Source organism: Aptenodytes patagonicus, chromosome Z (assembly GCF_965638725.1).
Source record: "Aptenodytes patagonicus chromosome Z, bAptPat1.pri.cur, whole genome shotgun sequence".
Lineage (NCBI taxonomy): Eukaryota > Metazoa > Chordata > Aves > Sphenisciformes > Spheniscidae > Aptenodytes > Aptenodytes patagonicus.
Window position 1 is genome coordinate 15624443 of NC_134982.1, and position 17923 is coordinate 15642365.

Below are 17923 nucleotides of genomic sequence, written 5' to 3' on the forward strand. Positions count from 1 at the left end.
TGAAATTGAGAATTCTCATTCTATTATATTATTCTCCTAATACCGATACTGCTCTCAGTGAAGTTATGAATCATTCTGCAACAACTGTCACTTTTAGGTGAAATTGGAAAAAATATTAGAAAGATACTGTTCTTATTGAATTGCTCTTACAGCTTTGAAGTAAGAAATGAGCACATAATAATCTCTTACCGGCTTGGGGTTAGCCGAGAATCCAAGCTGCCAGACTTCATGGTAATAGTGTCAGTAAACAGCACGTCCTTTGCTGGAGATGCTAGGGCTTCTGAGTGAGACAGTGAAGGATGCATCCTCTGCTGTTGTAAGCGTTTTAGTGTAGCATAGCCAAAGGCATCACGAGAACTTGTGTAGCTAAAGTTGTAGTCAGCAAGACTTTTTATCGTAGCAAGAGAAGGAGCTTTAAGAGACTGGGCTCTTCGGGGAAGTGTATGAGAAGACCCTGGTGGTACCAGGGATACAGAGTTGGATTTTGAGAGAGGCAGGTGGTTAGACTGTGGTGTTGAACAGTGACTTGGTTTAACTGTTTTTGTGCTTACCACAGTACTCAAACTTCCGCAGTCAGTATCTACGTTTGTAGTGTCCACACCTACGGTCTCCCTTGAAGGGCTAGAGCTCATTGAGCTTATGCCACTTGTTGTGGTATCTGTATTAAAACTTAAGCTACGACTCTTGAAATGTGTTTGTGTAGTACCATCTCCTATTAGCCTTTCTCTGCTTGTGTTTTCCCGGTGAATTTCATTTCCAAGACCTTTTGGCAGCTTCAGATCATTGTCTCCAATACTTGGGGTACTATCAGTATCTTCCATGTGCTTAATTCCAACAAAAGAAGTTTCTAATCGTAAAGTCTGGATTTTAGGAACTCTGAAAACAGGGTTGAAGTCTTCCCCAGCAGGGAAGTCTATGCCACTGGAAGGTTCTGTTACTGTACGATTTCGCCTCGGGCCTGATTTACTGTCAGATGATGTCAGCTTTCCTCCTTTTGGATCACTGCTACTTCTGTGTTTTTTATTAGGTAGAGTAAGAGAGTTTAGAATGCGATTTTTCACAAGTCTACTAGAATTAAAAAAAGGAAAGGGACTACGGTCTTTGTCCTTCGAAGGTCCAGGTCTGTCATAAAATATTTGTTCTGCATCTTCAGTAATATCTAGGAAGAACGTACTAGTGGAAGTACTACCAAAACGGTCATCCTCCATGATGAACATACCTGAAATTGTATGAGACTTTGTCACTGAAAATGGACATTTCTTCAAAGTGTATAAACTATGTTGCGAAAAAGCAACTCTATAGAACCCAAAGTGGGACACTATGTGATTTACTGCAATTTTAATTCAAAATATTTTCTGAAGAACTTTGTAGTGTAAATTAAGTGTCTTGAGGAGTACCTGAGCTGAAGGTCTCATTGCTTCAAAAGAAAAGCCACACTATCTTATTTCAGTGCAAATATCCAGCTACTAGGATTACAATCGATGTGCTCCTTCAATGATATCTAAATATGGTGTATTTCTGGATTTAAATTCCAAATATCCATAGCAAAATTAAGATGTATTAGATACTCAAAATATACAAGAATTTAAATACAGCAATACCCTGTGTATGTGTATATACACACAGAATATATGTATTTATATACTAGAATATTCCTTTGAGGACAACCAAGTAAATGTAACTTTATACCTAAGCATGGAGATTTCTGCAGGATATTACAGCAAGCTGCCATGACTTGACATAAAAACTAGTAACTTACCCTGGTGTTAAAATTTCTTACTTCTACACCAAATGTAAACCTAAGACACTGTTCTCTTCCCTCTCACTTGTCTACATCTCTCTGAATGCGTATAACTGTCCCCTTGCTTGCACTCTTCTTTCTTGCAATAGCACCTTTACACCATTTGCCTGAACCTCATCCTGCCAAAAGGTTGGTAAGAACACCAAAATGCTGTTTTGTGGTGGGTTTTTAGGGGTTGTATGTTTGTTTGTTTTGTTGTTGTTGTTACTTACTTGAAGGAGCAGATTCGCTTTCACTGTTATGCCTAGAACTGGTGGACTCAGAGTTCAAGCTAAGAGTGCTGGGTATAGAAGAAAGTTCATTGCAGAGCTGCTCCATGTCATCAGGGACCACTGGCCAAGGCTGTCTACGACTGTGTCTCACTGCATCCCAGTTGTGATGCTTCAAAATGTCACATCCTTGTTTAGTTTTGGCTATTAGACCAAGCACGTAGACACAGGTTCTGTATTTAATGTATATATAGAAAAAAGAGCAACAATAATAGCATCTAATTTAACTAAACTTATTTCTCTTTTGAAAGGAAACAGTTTCAAAATAACTCAGCAGAAACTTCACAAAACTGCCAAGTAGCATTTCGTTAATTTTTATTTGTAAATCAATGGAAGCTTAAGAAATGCACTAAAATATCTGAGAACAATACACTATTCAAAAATAAAAACTAATTATTACAAAAGCCTGATTACATAAAGTAGAAAAGTACCTTTTTTAAAAAAAGGACAAACATTAATGCAGTAGCAATATTGGGCAAAAGACCATCTATTTATGCTTTTAAAGATTCAAAAAAGATATTGACTAAAATGATGGAATAATAAATTTATTCCAGAGATACTAAGTAGCAAATATTTTAACGTTTTTTTAAAAAAGGAGAAAAGTAGTATGTATCTTTTTTTCACAGGTTTCATTTGCTTACTGCATGTTCTTTCAGACTTCCTACACAATTCTGTGACTGTATAGGACTGAAATTGATACTCAGTCATCAATGATCTTTAATAACTGATTTCCAAGTAAGTGCAAAACTATATTCATGTAAATTAGGTAAGGCTATTTGAAAACCTATGGCAACTATCATCTGTAAATTTTATGTATAAATAAGATACACATACCCTCTAACAGAGAGAACCTCACAATGTTGGGCAAGTGCCATTATATCAGGAATTACATTCTCCTCTTGAAGCAAGTTAAGACCCCAATTTGATGATCCAATATTGCCCTGGAATAAAAGTTTGCCAAGTAAGTTTTGATTTTGATGTGATCTGCAGCACTATCAGTGTAAAGCTTTTGACATTTTTGTCCGTTGGTAGAACAGTTTCAAGCCATACCTTCTCAACGCAATTAGAGATTTGAGCACCCTTTTTGGCACTTCCTAGTCGTGCAAATCCAAAAAAGGACTCGGTACACTATAATACCTAAAACTGCTCACAGTTAACTACTATGTATTCCTCATTTTGCCAATTCTACTACAGCCAGTAGTATGATCTTGGTTTACTCATTTTACATTCCTCTTACACAGGCATTTTATTACATACCTACAATATCTTCCAGTAATAGTCACCTTGGACAAATGTTCCAAAATAAACTTTGGGGAAGACAGAAAAGCAGCAGATGAACAGTTGAGGTGGCAAATTTAGAAGTGTGGCTTCAATAGGCACAGACACTAGATTTTTGCCTATCCCAAGTACCAGGGGTGTCATAACCATACATATTCACGCACATCAACAGTGGCATCCAACTTTCCTGCAGAAACACTGAATTTTGGACCACCGCAGTAAATACATTAAAATGAGACCACAGTAACTGGTAACTACTGGTTCCATACTAATATCGTTGCTACATGTGGCAATCTGTTCTTTTTATTTGTTAAAAAAGAAAAAAGAAAAAAGAGACTATTAAACTCAGAACAAAAAAGGTGCAGTGAACCATTTTCAACTGAAAGTCCAGTTAGGGTACAGAATGCCAACTTGGAAAAATCACACACATTTTATGACAAAAACCCTAATTAATGATTTTATGGGATTTTGCTTAGTTATTTCAGAATCAAGAGTCATAACAGAACTCAAACAACTGCAAAAAGTTTGTAAATCTATTACTAACCAAGGCCCAAAGGGCTGCTTTCAGCTGCTTAACTCCTTCCCACTTATCCAGCATTGGGGAACGAACAGTGTAACTTAGATCTGTAACAATACTCTGAAGGAGAAAAACAGAAGAAAAAAACAAACCCTCAGTTGAAAATGAAAAGGATATCTCAGTCAAACAGGTTCTCTTGCATTTTTAATAAAAGGTAAAGCACTAATTTAAAGTATGCACCCTAAAATGAACAGTGGTAGTTTTGCAATAATAAGCATAAATTAACAGCAATGGTAATGCAAGTAGAAAATGTTAATGTAACCACTAACTGCATGAAGTTAATTCAGATTTTATAAAGATAACAGATTAATCAGACTAACATACTGCAATATATAAGCTTTCTCTTGAACTTTTCAACTATTGTATTCAGTTCATTACATCATCTTGCAAACCCACATTAAAAGTTAATTGATAAAAGCAACTATGAACTGACTTAGGGTTTATTTTCTTAGCTTTTCAGGATATTAGAAAGAAGATTTTATTCCTTCATCTCCACATTTTTGTATGCATAAAAGGATAGGCACAGTTTTACTTGTCAACGTACAATTTACTCACACGCAGACTGAAAAATTATTTCTACTGGTGAGTTGCTTTCCATTCTAAGATTTTGCTAGCCATTTTAAGAAAAACGTTGCAAGGTATTTCTCTGATATTTTGGTGTCAGGAAGGAATTTTACATGAGACTAGATGGCAAAGACTGTCTTTACAACTTTTTGGCCCCATATAACTTAAGACTTTCATAATCAACTTAGTTTGCAATGACTGTTTAAATGCCATCTCTTTTAAAACATATTTAAAAAGGGTTACAGTACTCCTTAAAATCTTTCAAGTTACAAATAGTTAATATTCTCACCTGAGATTCCAATAAATGGCAGCCCGTTTTATGGTGCACCAGTTGGCCATAAAGGTGAACTGGCAGGTAAACATGTGGTCGCTGTAATCTGTCAGAAAGACAAATCATATGCTTTCCCAGCAATTCTGACATTTTCTTTTAAAATAAATTACATTGCAGTGTAATGCAATGACTTACTCTTGAGTTTTTTCAGACAAAGAGGATTCTTTTGGACAATTTAGAATAGAATAGATTATTTCAGTTGGAAGGGACCTACAATAATCATCTAGTCCAACTGCCTGACCAATTCAGGGCCAACCAAAAGTTAAAGCGTGTCATTAAGGGCACTGTCCAAACGCCTCTTAAACACTGACAGTCCTGGGGCATCGACCACCTCTTGAGGAAGCCTGTTCCAGTGTTTGACCACCCTCTCGGTAAAGAAATGCTTCCTAATGTCCAGTCTAAACCTCCCCTGGCACAGCTTTGAACCATTCCCATGCTTCCTACCACTGGATCCTGTGGAGAAGAGCTCAGCACCTCCCTCTCCACGTCCCCTCCTCAGGAAGCTGTAGAGAGCAATGAGGTCGCCCCTCAGCCTCCTTTTCTCCAAACTAGACAAGCCCACAGTCCTCAGCCGCTCCTCACAGGACATGCCTTCCAGCCCTTTCACCAGCTTTGTTGCCCTCCTCTGGAGACATTCAAGGACCTTCACATCCTTCTTAAATTGTGGGGCCCAGAACTGCACACAGCACTCAAGGTGAGGCCGCACCAACGCTGAATACAGCGGGACAATCGCCTCTTTTGACCGGCTGGTTATGCTGTGCTTGATGCACCCCAGGATGCGGTTTGCCCTCTTGGCTGCCAGGGCACACTGCTGACTCACATTGAGCCTGCTGTCGACCAGCACCCCCAGATCCCTTTCTGCAGGGCTGCTCTCCAGCCACTCCTCTCCCAATCTATACTTGTGCCCGGCATTACTCCATCCTAGGTGCAGAATCTGGCATTTGGATTTGTTAAATTTCATCCCATTAGTAATTGCCCATTAATAATTGCCCAATGCTCCGATCTATCTAGATCCCTCTGCAAGGCCTCTTGTCTGTCAAGAGATTCAACAGCATCTCCCAGTTTGGTATCATCTGCAAACTTGCTAATGGTGCATCCAACTCCTGCACCCAGATCATTGATAAAAATACTGAACAGAACTGGCCCTAGAATTGACCCCTGAGGAACACTCCCGGTGATCCAGACATATGCCAGCCAGACATAGCCCCATTCACTACAACCCTTTGAGCTCTGCCCTTCAGCCAGTTCTTCACCCAGCGCGCTGTGAACCCACTCATCCCACAGTTGGACAACTTGTCCAGAAGGATGCTGTGAGGGACAGTATCAAAAGCCTTACTAAAATCCAGAAAAAAATACATCCATTGCCTTCCCTTCATCCACTAGATGGGTGACCTTATCACAGAAGGATATCAAATTAAGCAGGACTTTCTCTTTGTGAACCCATGTTGACTGTGCCTGATGATTGCATTATTCAGTAGCACCCAGTACGATCTTCGCCATAATTTTTCCAGGCACTGAGGTTAGACTAACAGGTCTGTAGTTTCCTGAGTCTTCCCTCACCCCCTTTTTATACATGGGAATAACATCGGCTAGCTTCCAGTCAGCAGGGACCTCCCCAGACTCCCAAGACCTTTGGTAGATGATCGAGAGGGATCCTGCCATAACATCCGCCAGCTCCTTCAGTACTCTGGGGTGAATCCCATCAGGCCCCACAGACTTGTGAACATTCAGCTGATACAGCTGGTCCCTTATGATTTCAGTGTCCACAAATGGAAAATCACTGTTTCCACACTCGTGATCCTCCAACTCAGGGGACCGGGCAGCCCAAGGTCTATCAGTATTATTAAAGACTGAGGCAAAAAAAAGCCTCTGCTTTTTCTTCATCCCTCTTAGTCAGGTGACCATCTTCAACAAGTATCAGTCCAATGTTTTATTTAGACCTCCTCTTGCTATTAACGTACTTAAAAAAGCCCTTATCTGACACAACACTGGCCAGTTTCAATTCCAGTTGAGCTTTGGCCTTTCATGACTTCTCCTTGCATATACCAGTTACAGCTCTATCATCTTCCTGCAAAGCCTGACCTCACTTCCAGAGATCACACAATTTCTTTTTTCTCTTGAGCTCCACGAGGAGTTCCCTGTTCAGCCAAGCTGGTCTTCTGCCCTGCTTGCTTGACTTGCGACACAGGGGAATTGCCTGCTCCTGTGCTTCCAAAAGGCGGTTCTTAAAAACTGACCAGCACTCGTGGACTCCTAAACCCTCAAAAGCAGATTCCCAGGGGACACTGCTAAGCAACTCCCTTCAAGGGCTTGAAGTTTGCTCTCCTGAAGTCCAGGATAGCAACTCTGCTGTCCTTTTTTCTCACTACACTGAAAATTTTGAACTCAACCACTTCATGATCACTGTGGCCAAGACAACCACCTACCATCACATCTCCCACGAGTCCTTCTCTATTCACAAACAGCAAGTCTAGGAGGGCATCTTTCCTAGTTAGCTCACTGATTACTTGTGACGAGAAGTTCTCTCCTATAAACTTCAAGAATTTCTAAGACCTGCTCGTCGCAGCAGTATGATATTCCCAGCTCATGTCTGGGGGGTTGAAATCTTCCATAAGGACAAGGGCTACCGATCCAGAAATTTCTCCTAAGTGCCTACAGAATTTTGTCCTAAGTGCCTATAGAATGACTCATCAGTGCTAATATCCTGGCTGGGCGATCGGTAGTAGACGCCCACTACAACATCTTCTTTGTTGCCCATCCCCCTAATCCTCACCCAGAGGCTCATCGCTAACTGTCAGGGCTGTACCATCAAACCTCTCCCTTACGTGTAGCGCGACACCTCCACCTCTCCTGCCCTGCCTATCCCTCCTGAACAGCCTGTAGTCCTCCATCCCAGCACTCCACTTGTGGGACTCACTCCACCAAGTCTTGCTAAAACCAATGATATCGTAGCTCTGGGAGCTGACCAACGCTTCCAGTTCATCCTGTTTGTTTCTCATACTGCGTGCGTTGGTGTACAAGCATTTCAGATATGCTCCTGAGCCCTCCATGCTCCCAGGAGCAGTGTAAAAGTTCTCACTAGCATTGCCACTCTCAGGCGATGCCATGCCAACCCCTGGCTGCAATCCTGTTGGTATCCCCTTGCCCCATCGATTCTAGTTTAAAGCTCTCTTGATCAGTCCCCTCAGCTTACGTTCAAAGACGCATTTTCCCAAATTTACCTTTGGTTGCTCCGACGAACATAGTTATCACCATCAACAGGTTTGCGGTATGTTGTAAGTGCTTCATTAAGTTGTTCTTCTATCAATTCAACATACTTTAAGTTATATTCCTGAAAAAAGACAGACAAAGGTTGAGATAATACATTTAGTGGTTTATGTTTTCATAGTATTATTCCTTCATAAGGAAGGAATAATTGAAGTGCTCCTTAAGGAAGGCTGAATTTCCTTACCATCTGAAAGTGGGGCTCACCAAAATTACTGCACTTCATACATACAGTGAGTTTACAGAGTTGACAATTGATTCCATAATTATTTCAGTGAATTTGTTAAAAAGGAAGGAAAGAAGGAAATACTTCACATCTGACTTTAACCCGAATAACCTCAACAGACCACCATGCATTTCAGTATTCCTAGAGAAGTAACAGCTTCTAAGTTAGTAAAAAAATTGTCAACAGGAATGAGACCAAGCACTTATAATCAATTCTGAAAACAAAATAATGTATGAAGAGTTTGATTCTAGTCATGACAATGATGCATTTTTCTTAATGGTCTTGTGTTCCTATTTACTTCCTAACAGCATAAGCTAATTCTGTCTTCACGAGCTCTAGATTTAACTTTAATTAGCAACAACCAGAGATAACAGGTATCTTGAAAAGTAGTATTCCCTTACACGCTTCTCTAGATAAGACCTTACACAACAACCTGTTAGAAAGTCACCACATTCCTGAAATATTTGCTGAAATATAGAAGTTATATAAAAGGCCTGGGTAAATCAAAAGCAAGCACGTGCACAGGAGCTATGGAACTCTAAGTCCCTGTCAATCTTTTTCAGCAAAATCGTAAGTCACTGAGGCAATAAATGTATTGGCATTAGCAATACACATATATGAATTGCAGTATTTTTAAGAATCTTTGACCTTCTAAACCTGCATATTCACACCCTTCCTTCTCCTAATATCAAGCACACTTTTTATTTTTAGCATTACCTTTTGCCACTTTTCCATTTGTTTTGTTACATAACCTCTTTCATTTAGATATGAAAACCCCTTTGGGATGGATAGAAATCTGTAAAGTAACATCAGACAGTTAGTACTCCACTTAAAACAAATCACGTAATTTGAGTAAAAACAAACACTTACTTGTTTCCACAGTGTAAAGTCAAACAACATATTCAACATTTACCTTAGGAGTAGAAGCAAACCCTTGTCTCCAAGATGAGAAAGAGCTGGTTTCATTTGGATAAGGGCATGAAGATTGGCCTAAAATAATTAAAAATGCATAAAGAGTATCTGAGCACTATGTAATTCTGAAAACTACAACAATTACAACAATCTGCCAGCAACGAAGCAGCAAGTTTTTCACAAAAAGACGTATCAAACAGCACTGACCTCATCCTAATATTATCCACCTTAGGTACCTTCTGTCATTAAATATCTATTACTTCACAAAAAGTATAATGATCAAAATAGCTAAATTAGTTGGAATTAATATTTAAAAGTAGGCTTAATCCAGAAGTCTACATTTTCTTGTCATTAATACTGCAGTATTTTCAGCAAGGGGGGTCTATAAACTGTTATGAAGTCCATCAATGACAATCAAGAAAGGAAACCACCAGTAGCTTCTTGCATACTTTTACTTTGCTACTGGGGGAGGGGTCGGGGAACAGCTTACAGAGCAGCATACCAAAAAGAGGTTCAAAAGGGAAAGGATACTCACCTTGTCTTCACATGCCTCATCTAGAATATCAAGTGCCTCGGAAGAAATAGTTTTATTTTTATCATGTAACTGGGTCACCAGTAACTCAATCCCCCAGTTGCTGAAGAACTCTACATTTGCTCTCAGTAATACTCTTAAGTGTTTTGTTGCGTACAACCTGCAGCTCTGCAAAAGTAAGGAAAATGCTTTTTTAAATGGAAGGAAAATAGCTAATGTAGTTAATGGTTTATCACTTTTAAAAATACATTTAAACTACCATATTTTACACCAAGTAGCTGTGATGCACACCTTATGTATTAAAACTACAGTCTATTAGAGAGCTATTTCTATCTTATTAAATGGGAAATTTGAGTCTGAGATCACAAGTAATCTGGTCACTGCAAGTCTCCTTGGAAAGCCCTTATCAATTAGTCATTCACTGTGATAGCACCACACAAAGTCATCAGGATTAGCAGGAAAAATACCTTGTAAATGGTGAGTGCAATTGCATATACTTTCATGTATGCAATGTTTTGGAAAAAAACTTTAACAAGCAAATACTAGAATCTGTGGGGAATTTATTTTAATAAATTTTAAATTGTTTCCCAGAAGTATCTGATTTTCAAACCTTCTCAGAAAAACATTTTTCTGTTTAGAGTGTATTTTCTGTAATAAGACAGTTTCCCAACACTTAGTTTACTACTATGAATTTCTCCAAGTGACAGCAGAATGAAGTTAAGTATCGTGTCAAGTTCCTGTACTGCTGTTCAAAACTTGCTGAATAAACAGCATGAACTCATTAACACCATTTTCTATTAGAAAAAATACACACAAAATAGAAGCAAAGAGGCTTAATCTACAAGAATTTGCAGTGTTCTCGAGTAGGCACTGAATAACCCTGACAATGTTATGGGTTTCCAATGACTAGGAAAGGTGTTACCTATACTTAAGACAAGCACAGCTGGAAAAGACAAAATCAGATGCCTGAATCTTTCTTCAGGTCTTCAGTCCCTGCATTTAAGGCTATGATAGCTATAACCAAGTAAATTTTATATATGTTAAAATATAAGTGATCTAGGTTGGGATGCATGTGAGTATCTGTATTCCAAGGGATAGGTGAATTGGTCCAGGTTGGACAGCACTACCTAGATTAATATCATCTTCTGGATTGTTTGTTTTCCTCCAGAAATATTGGCAAGAAGGACTTGAAAGAAAATGAGAGTAGGAAATGTGAATGTGCACAGTTAATTTCAAAAACATTGTCCCATTATTTCAACTTCAAATATCATGTGCACATTTCTATTTATTCAATATACAGAGGCTTATATTTTGGAGGGGAGGCAGGAATGACGTAACACGTACCAAGAAAGACTGTGGAACAGCGATTCACAACTCTGACACAGGCTGCACAACCATTTTGAAATGGTTTGCATCCCATCCCGTATGCCTTGTACGTGGAATAGATAACTAGCAGCATATTTATTAAAGATGAGAAAAAGAGCTATTATGCCAAAATGATCACTTGATGTAGATGTTAAGCCTACAGAATAATACAATAATATGAAACGAGAATTCAGTGTCATGTAGTTCAAGCATTAAAATCTGTCTATAAAGAATCGTTGTTACTGCTATAACTACAATGAGTGTGACACAGAGAACAAAAGATAGTAATGTTCACTTCCTGAAATACTTCCTGAACATGAATTAATCTATCCAGATAGCTAGTACAGAATTAGAACAATTTTTATTTTCTGTCTGGAGAAGGGAAAGATAAGAAGGAACTCATGACTCTGATGGGACAATGAAATGGCAAATAAAATTCACTGCAGATAAATTTCAGACAATGAGCTAAAACTGAAAAAATCATCTCAGCTTTACACACACAATAGGCTCTGAGTCAGCTCTTTCCACCCAGGGAAAAGATCTTGGGGCTGATATTAGTTAGTTCTATGGAAGCATTAGATGTAAGTTCAATGGCAACCAAAACTACTGAAAGTAAACAGAACAAAATGCGTCAGCATTGTCACTAGGTAAATCCACTGGGTGTTGATATCTTGGACAGTCTGTACAGTGCTGATTTTATCACCATCATCAGAAAGAGTAACAACTAAAAAGGTGTTAAGAACAGCAGAAGAGGGTTTTAAGTAATTGAAGGTATGGAAAAGGGTCTTTACAACACAGAATGACTCAATAGACTAAGACGTTCAAACCTCAGACCTGGGGCTGCAAAACCACCGCATGCATTTCCAACAGTTTTAAGTCTTCAAGCAGGGCCACAACCTTTGTGCAGCAAGATCACCTGTATGCATTTTGCAGATCAGAGGGGCAAAGTCCAGCATTGCTTTTCCAGATGAAGCAAAATCCTGGAATGTTCTTACTTTTGATGAGAACTGACAGGGAAACCAGTGGAGAAGATATCTGAGGAAACAGACATTCCCCTCTTTCCCTCATGCATGAACTACATGAAAAACATAGATAAAGCCCTGTGCTAAATCTGTCAGAAGAGTCTTACTTTTACTATTAAAGGGCTTTGAGATCCTTAGAAGTGAAGAAGCAAGTCAGAGGTCACTATACTTAGCTGACTACATGCACCTCAGCATAGATGCCAGCAGATGTAGGATAAGTCTACCCCTTAGCCACCTATAAAGACAAAATTTTAGGTCATGAACTGCAGCACTTGAGAACACACTGGCTACACTGCTGTTTCTACCATGAACTGGCAGAAAGGCAGCTGAGGAAGTATGAATTTGCTTTAGCATGAATGACCAAAGCACACCTGGAAGTAGGTTAAGATGTGCTTCTGCTTCACTGATCTGCAAGGATATTGCTCTGTAAATGTTTTTGTTGTATATAGTCACCTCAAAATGCTACTCTCCCCTTCTAATGCTAAGCTGGCTACAGAAATTACTTTTCCTTATTCAGGGGCACTCATCAGCAAATGGCTAACAAACCTGCTTCACAGCTCTGGGTAGCTTTAAAAGGTATATGAGGCTATAACCTCAGTTAACCCAAGAAAAAGAGCATCTTCAGCTTTTGAAATAAACAAATAAGGTATTTCATTAACAAACGTCTCGGGAAATTAAAAATTCTGAAGGGAAAAAGCCTCATTGGAGACAGCGTTCTCCCTTACAAAACACAGCTTTTCAGAAATTATGTCCAGTTCCATACATTTTTATTGCTTTTAAACAGAATTTAGAAGCCAGAGGCAGCATATAGAATCAAAATCACAATTTGTCTTCTCGATTATGAATTAATACAAACCCTTCCAGAGGCTTACTATACAGGCTCCACACATCCTACAAGATCCTCATCAGTAGCCTTTGAAAAGGGAAGGTGGAAGGCCTTTAAGTGCCTTATTTGAATTGAACTGCATGTTCTTTTTTAGTATCAGGGTTCACTTCTCACTTCTGGTAATATTTAAAAATATATTCTCCTTATGGGACAGAACAGTGAGTGGTATAAACTGTGCCAAGTTTCAATTTTTTCCTACCATGCTTGCTAAATACGAAGCAGTAAATTTTCTTTTGCTGTTAGCAATGCTGCTGTTTCAGAATTCCAGACTCTCAAACCCAGAAAATGGCAGATACCTTCCCCTAACATCTACAAAGACCTACTTCCAAACTACTCCTCAGTCAGTGGAACTGCCCATGCAAATACCTGTCAGTTCAGTATTTCCATATTCTTTCAAGTATCTTATCCTCTCAGAATTGACAAGTATTTCCACCTCACATGAATATTTTTATTTCTGGGAGACTTGTAGTTTTGCCAATTGCAGTTGTTCAAAAATACCACTTATACCCCTACGGATACAGTTAATACCAGAATAATCAAAAGGTTTTATCCTTTGGATTAGCTTTTTATGCTTTGATCTTCTATTGGGAGCATACAACACCAGAAACACTGAGGATAAGCATTTTGTCCAAGAGATGATACTGGCAATTTTGTGTACAGCAAGCATTGCTAAAGGGTTCTTCGACAGGTCAACATTTTGCCTTTTTGTCAAGTAGTACTCAGTGAAATCTTCTCTTCAAAATCCCATCCATAATCATATGTTTCCACCATAAGAACATACACAGTTGGACACATGGTAAAACAGGAAAAGAATTTCTTAAGGAGGTAAATACATTTTCTCCAAGTGTGAAATCATCTGTGGTTGATGCAAATGTAGACCCATTTCTGCTGGCTGAGACAGTCCATTCTATTTGTGATTTTCCTCTTTTAGATGAAATATACAAAATATTTCCCTATGAATTCCAAAAATTCCAAGCAGGTCAACTAATTCAGGAAACAAAACACCCTGAAGTAGTTTTATCCATCCCTCAGGGTTCAATACATTTCAAAAAGGAAGTCAGGCTCCATTTAAGAGGTTCAAACAGTAAATTTTCCTTCTTTTTTAGTATCCTGATAGTAAAAAATTCATTTACATTAATGATGAACAAACAAGATATAATTTTTTTTATATTTCTTAAATGTGTTATCACAAATTCTTTAAAAAAAAAGAAAATATTGAAAGGATTCTCATGGTATTGCAGTGCACAAAAATCACGGTACAGTCTCATCTAGTGCAACACTGAACTCTAAATAGTATCATTTAACTCACAATACATCTCAGCTCTGAACACTGCTATGGTTAGAGACCTGCTATACCTGAATGCAGACCTAACTCTTAATATTAAGGACTATTGACCCATATTGTTCACATATGAGAAAGATTACGCTTTTACTTATAGAGTAAGACAGTGCTCGGCAGTTGAGAAGATATATCCTAATAATTTCTGTTCTTTTACATTTTGGCAGAAGACTGCCAAAACAGACAGTTACTTAATCTCTGCTGTTTCCCTAGACAATGTTGCTAGATTCACACATCAATGCAAAACTGGGAAATGGAAGCATTAGAACTCAGTAGCCATAGGCTACTAACATAGGCTGAGACATCAGGATGCAAGAAGGTATCAGTGTATCTGGCAAGAAAGACCTCTAGCTTTAAAACTAATTATTTAGGTTTGAGCTCCAAAATTTGCGTTCTTAAGTTTGAGCCTGTAGAATGTCTCTTAGCTTTCTCCAAAGAGTTCTACTTCGACATCTGTCAAGGCCTGGCATTAAATAGTCAAGGTAATGCCAGCAATGCTATCATGATCTCTAATCCTTTCCACAATCCAAAACAGACCAGAACTGAATGGGTAAACCTGGGGGCTCTACAAGCTTTCTTAATTTCTAAGGTGCCGGAGAGTGATGTCTACCCTATTCACATCCAAAGTACAAGAAGCGTTTACTACCTAGTGTTCATTAAGCTTAATTACAAATAGGTGGAAATTCTATTTTTAGTTATGATCGCTAAGAGCAGCAGTAGCTCTCAACTGCTTTCTGGCTTTGTGTATGTTTGGGACAATATGTTCAGACAGTATCTGCACCCCCCTTCAAGCCGGTCTGCTTACAGCTAGTGATACCTGTATCAGAGTTGAATACATTCTGGCTCCCACCCCACCCCTGCTTAAGATAAAAAAAAAAAGTAGAAAAGTAGGTCTTTAGATATCAACCCATTCCTACCTACATAAAGCTTCTGGTGTAAGTACTGGATGCTTGAAAACATTTGGAAGTATCTCTCTCAAAATAGAATTTAAGTGTTCATACCTTACATATCAGAATCAAGAAATCTTTCCCCAAACCTAAACCACAAACACTCATTCGTAATAAAATATCTCACATTATTAGTGTATCTGTACACTTCATTGAGGAGATTGTGACAGCATGCCTGGATTTTCTAATTGTTAACTAGCTACATTTGGAAGAAACTGAAATGCTGGAGTGCTCTTCCCCCGTGTATGGTCCCTTTTTATGAGGTAAAAATAGCTGGGAGGTGGTGTAGGGGACAAGGGGCAGTACCCATTGACATGAAATCTCAATAGAAACTGCTAAATGAAGTTCCACAGTCTAAATTGCTCTTAACTGACAGCCATCTAACAGGAAGTCAGAAGTGTAAGACACAGGCATGTGTCCTCACAACATAGTAATTTCTGTTTTCTTGCTCAGACTAGGCATAAAACAGCTTTGGAGAAGAGATATCGGTCATCACTTCATTGAAAGATTACTTAAAAATACTCAGTAGGGACCTTCACCCTCTTCTTTCAATGAGTCATTCCTTCAACCCCAACTATCTTTATTACTTTCAGACTCCACTCTTTACCCACAAGAATCATCATATCTGATATCATCATATCAATCTCTGATAGTCTCAGAGAAATATGCTCAATTTCTTTCTTTCCCTCTCCTCTTCCAAAATACAATGAGACATTTAAAGCTAGCATCTACCTTATTCCCTCTTGTATCCACTCTAGAATATACTCTGCCTTGTCCAGGCGACAGAGGAATAGCTCTCCCTGAAGTAATGAAAGTTCTCTTCTAGTTAGATTTCAACTTACTAATTGTCATTTCCCTGACATCAGTGCTTGCTTGTCTACTATGTTACACCTCATTGATTTCTCTTTTCTTAAGAGTTCAAGAGCTCCCTTTCCCAAGTCTACAAAGTCTGTTTTCTTTCTACTTACCTTCTTTGATTCGAAGTACAAATCCCAATACCTATTTCTGAACCACCCCCTCGTTCCAGGAGCTATAGCTTTTACTCAGTTCCACCACAGTAACCTCAATCATTATCAAAACAGTATCTACCACTGGAAGGTTAACCTGTTTATTACTGCTAGAAACACACATTTCTGTTTGTGAAAACAATGCCTTCATGATTGATTTACTGACCTCGACAATAATGTTACACTTGGTTTATGCATTTAAAGACTTTAACTCCTTTCATACATGACAGAAACCTCTATTTGAATGACTTAATTTCCTGAGCACAAATACAATATACGGTGTGAAGTTCACAGCAAATTCAAAAGCTACATGAGTAGGAATTTCACTTCTCTGCATACAAAAATAAAAACCTTTCTGGATATATAATAGCTTAAAAATAAAGTCATACACCTTGAATAACAAAAAGAATGTCTAGTGGCAAATAACAATGGCACATAAGTTGAATCGAACTTACATCAGTAGCTGCTGTCAGGATTTTAGAAAGGATGACTCTTGCTAACCCATCTCTGCTGTAATCCAAACTAGAAACAGTCAATTTTAACAAGTGATCCTGGTTCTTCAAAGAACAAAGATTAAGAAGACTGGGGGGGAAGGGGAGGGAGAAGAAAATAAAAATTAGTATTTGAACCACTCAAACCCATTTATTTATTCAATCTGTAATTTAAACTTAAGTACTTTGAATTAGACTTTCATTTCTATATACAAAGTAAGTTCTCATATGAAATGGAGTAATTTTAAACTGTTACAGCTGTTAGAGTCAAATAGGGACCAAATAATGCACTAAACTTCAAGGGAGAAAACCCAAACCAGCATTTTTTATAATTGCTCTGTAATAATTTTGTCAGCATACTTTAATTAGTGATTATGAGTACAAAAATTAATGTTCATGAACATCTGTGAACAATTCCTCATTGTAAAACGTTCTGTGTATAAAGCTTGCCATAAGGTTAGTCCTATTAACTGTCTAGATTTTATTGTAAATCAAGTTTTCTGAAGCCAGTAAAAACTTGCGTTCCCCTAGAGAAGAGAAGGCTTTGGGGAGACCTTATTGCAGCCCATCAGCACTTAAAGGGGGCTTGTAAGAAAGACCAGGACAGACTTTTTAGCAGGGCCTGTTGCGACAGGACAAGGGGGAATGGCTTTAAACTAAAGGGGGGGTAGATTTAGACTAGATATAAGGAAGAAATTTTTTACGCTGAGGGTGGTGAAAGACTGGCCCAGGTTGCCCAGAGAGGTGGTGGATGCCCCATCCCTGGAAACATTCCAGGTCAGGTTGGACGGGGCTCTGAGCAACCTGATCTAGTTGAAGATGTCCCTGGTCATGGCAGGGGGGTTGGACCAGATGACCTTTAGAGGTCCCTTCAGACCCAAACTATTCTATTCTATGATTCTATAATAATCAAGGAAAACAACTTAATTAAAAAAACAGAGTACATCAAAACACCTGAATTTTCGCTTGAAGTTTACTATATTTAAAATAAACTGGTATTAACCACTAGCCAATCTACTCCCAAAGAAAGTTAAGTTTATTTGTACCTGAACAAAATTTTGAACTTCACAACTTCACTCAAATATACTGGACTGAAGTTTATGTACAACGTG

At 38.5% G+C, this 17923-nt stretch overlaps 1 protein-coding gene across 1 annotated transcript in view; it reads right to left on the reverse strand.

The window, feature by feature from the left end:
• Positions 1 to 17923, reverse strand: part of RICTOR (RPTOR independent companion of MTOR complex 2) — an 89679-nt gene that overhangs the window by 14861 nt on the left and 56895 nt on the right. The window contains exons 22-31 of the mRNA XM_076361875.1: positions 16776 to 16902; positions 9758 to 9922; positions 9224 to 9300; positions 9028 to 9106; positions 8042 to 8151; positions 4779 to 4866; positions 3893 to 3985; positions 2905 to 3011; positions 2014 to 2243; positions 190 to 1219 (exon numbers count right to left, since the gene is read on the reverse strand). Coding sequence (XP_076217990.1) covers positions 190 to 1219; positions 2014 to 2243; positions 2905 to 3011; positions 3893 to 3985; positions 4779 to 4866; positions 8042 to 8151; positions 9028 to 9106; positions 9224 to 9300; positions 9758 to 9922; positions 16776 to 16902 — 2106 coding nt within the window. The remainder of the gene's footprint in view (positions 1 to 189; positions 1220 to 2013; positions 2244 to 2904; positions 3012 to 3892; positions 3986 to 4778; positions 4867 to 8041; positions 8152 to 9027; positions 9107 to 9223; positions 9301 to 9757; positions 9923 to 16775; positions 16903 to 17923) is intronic.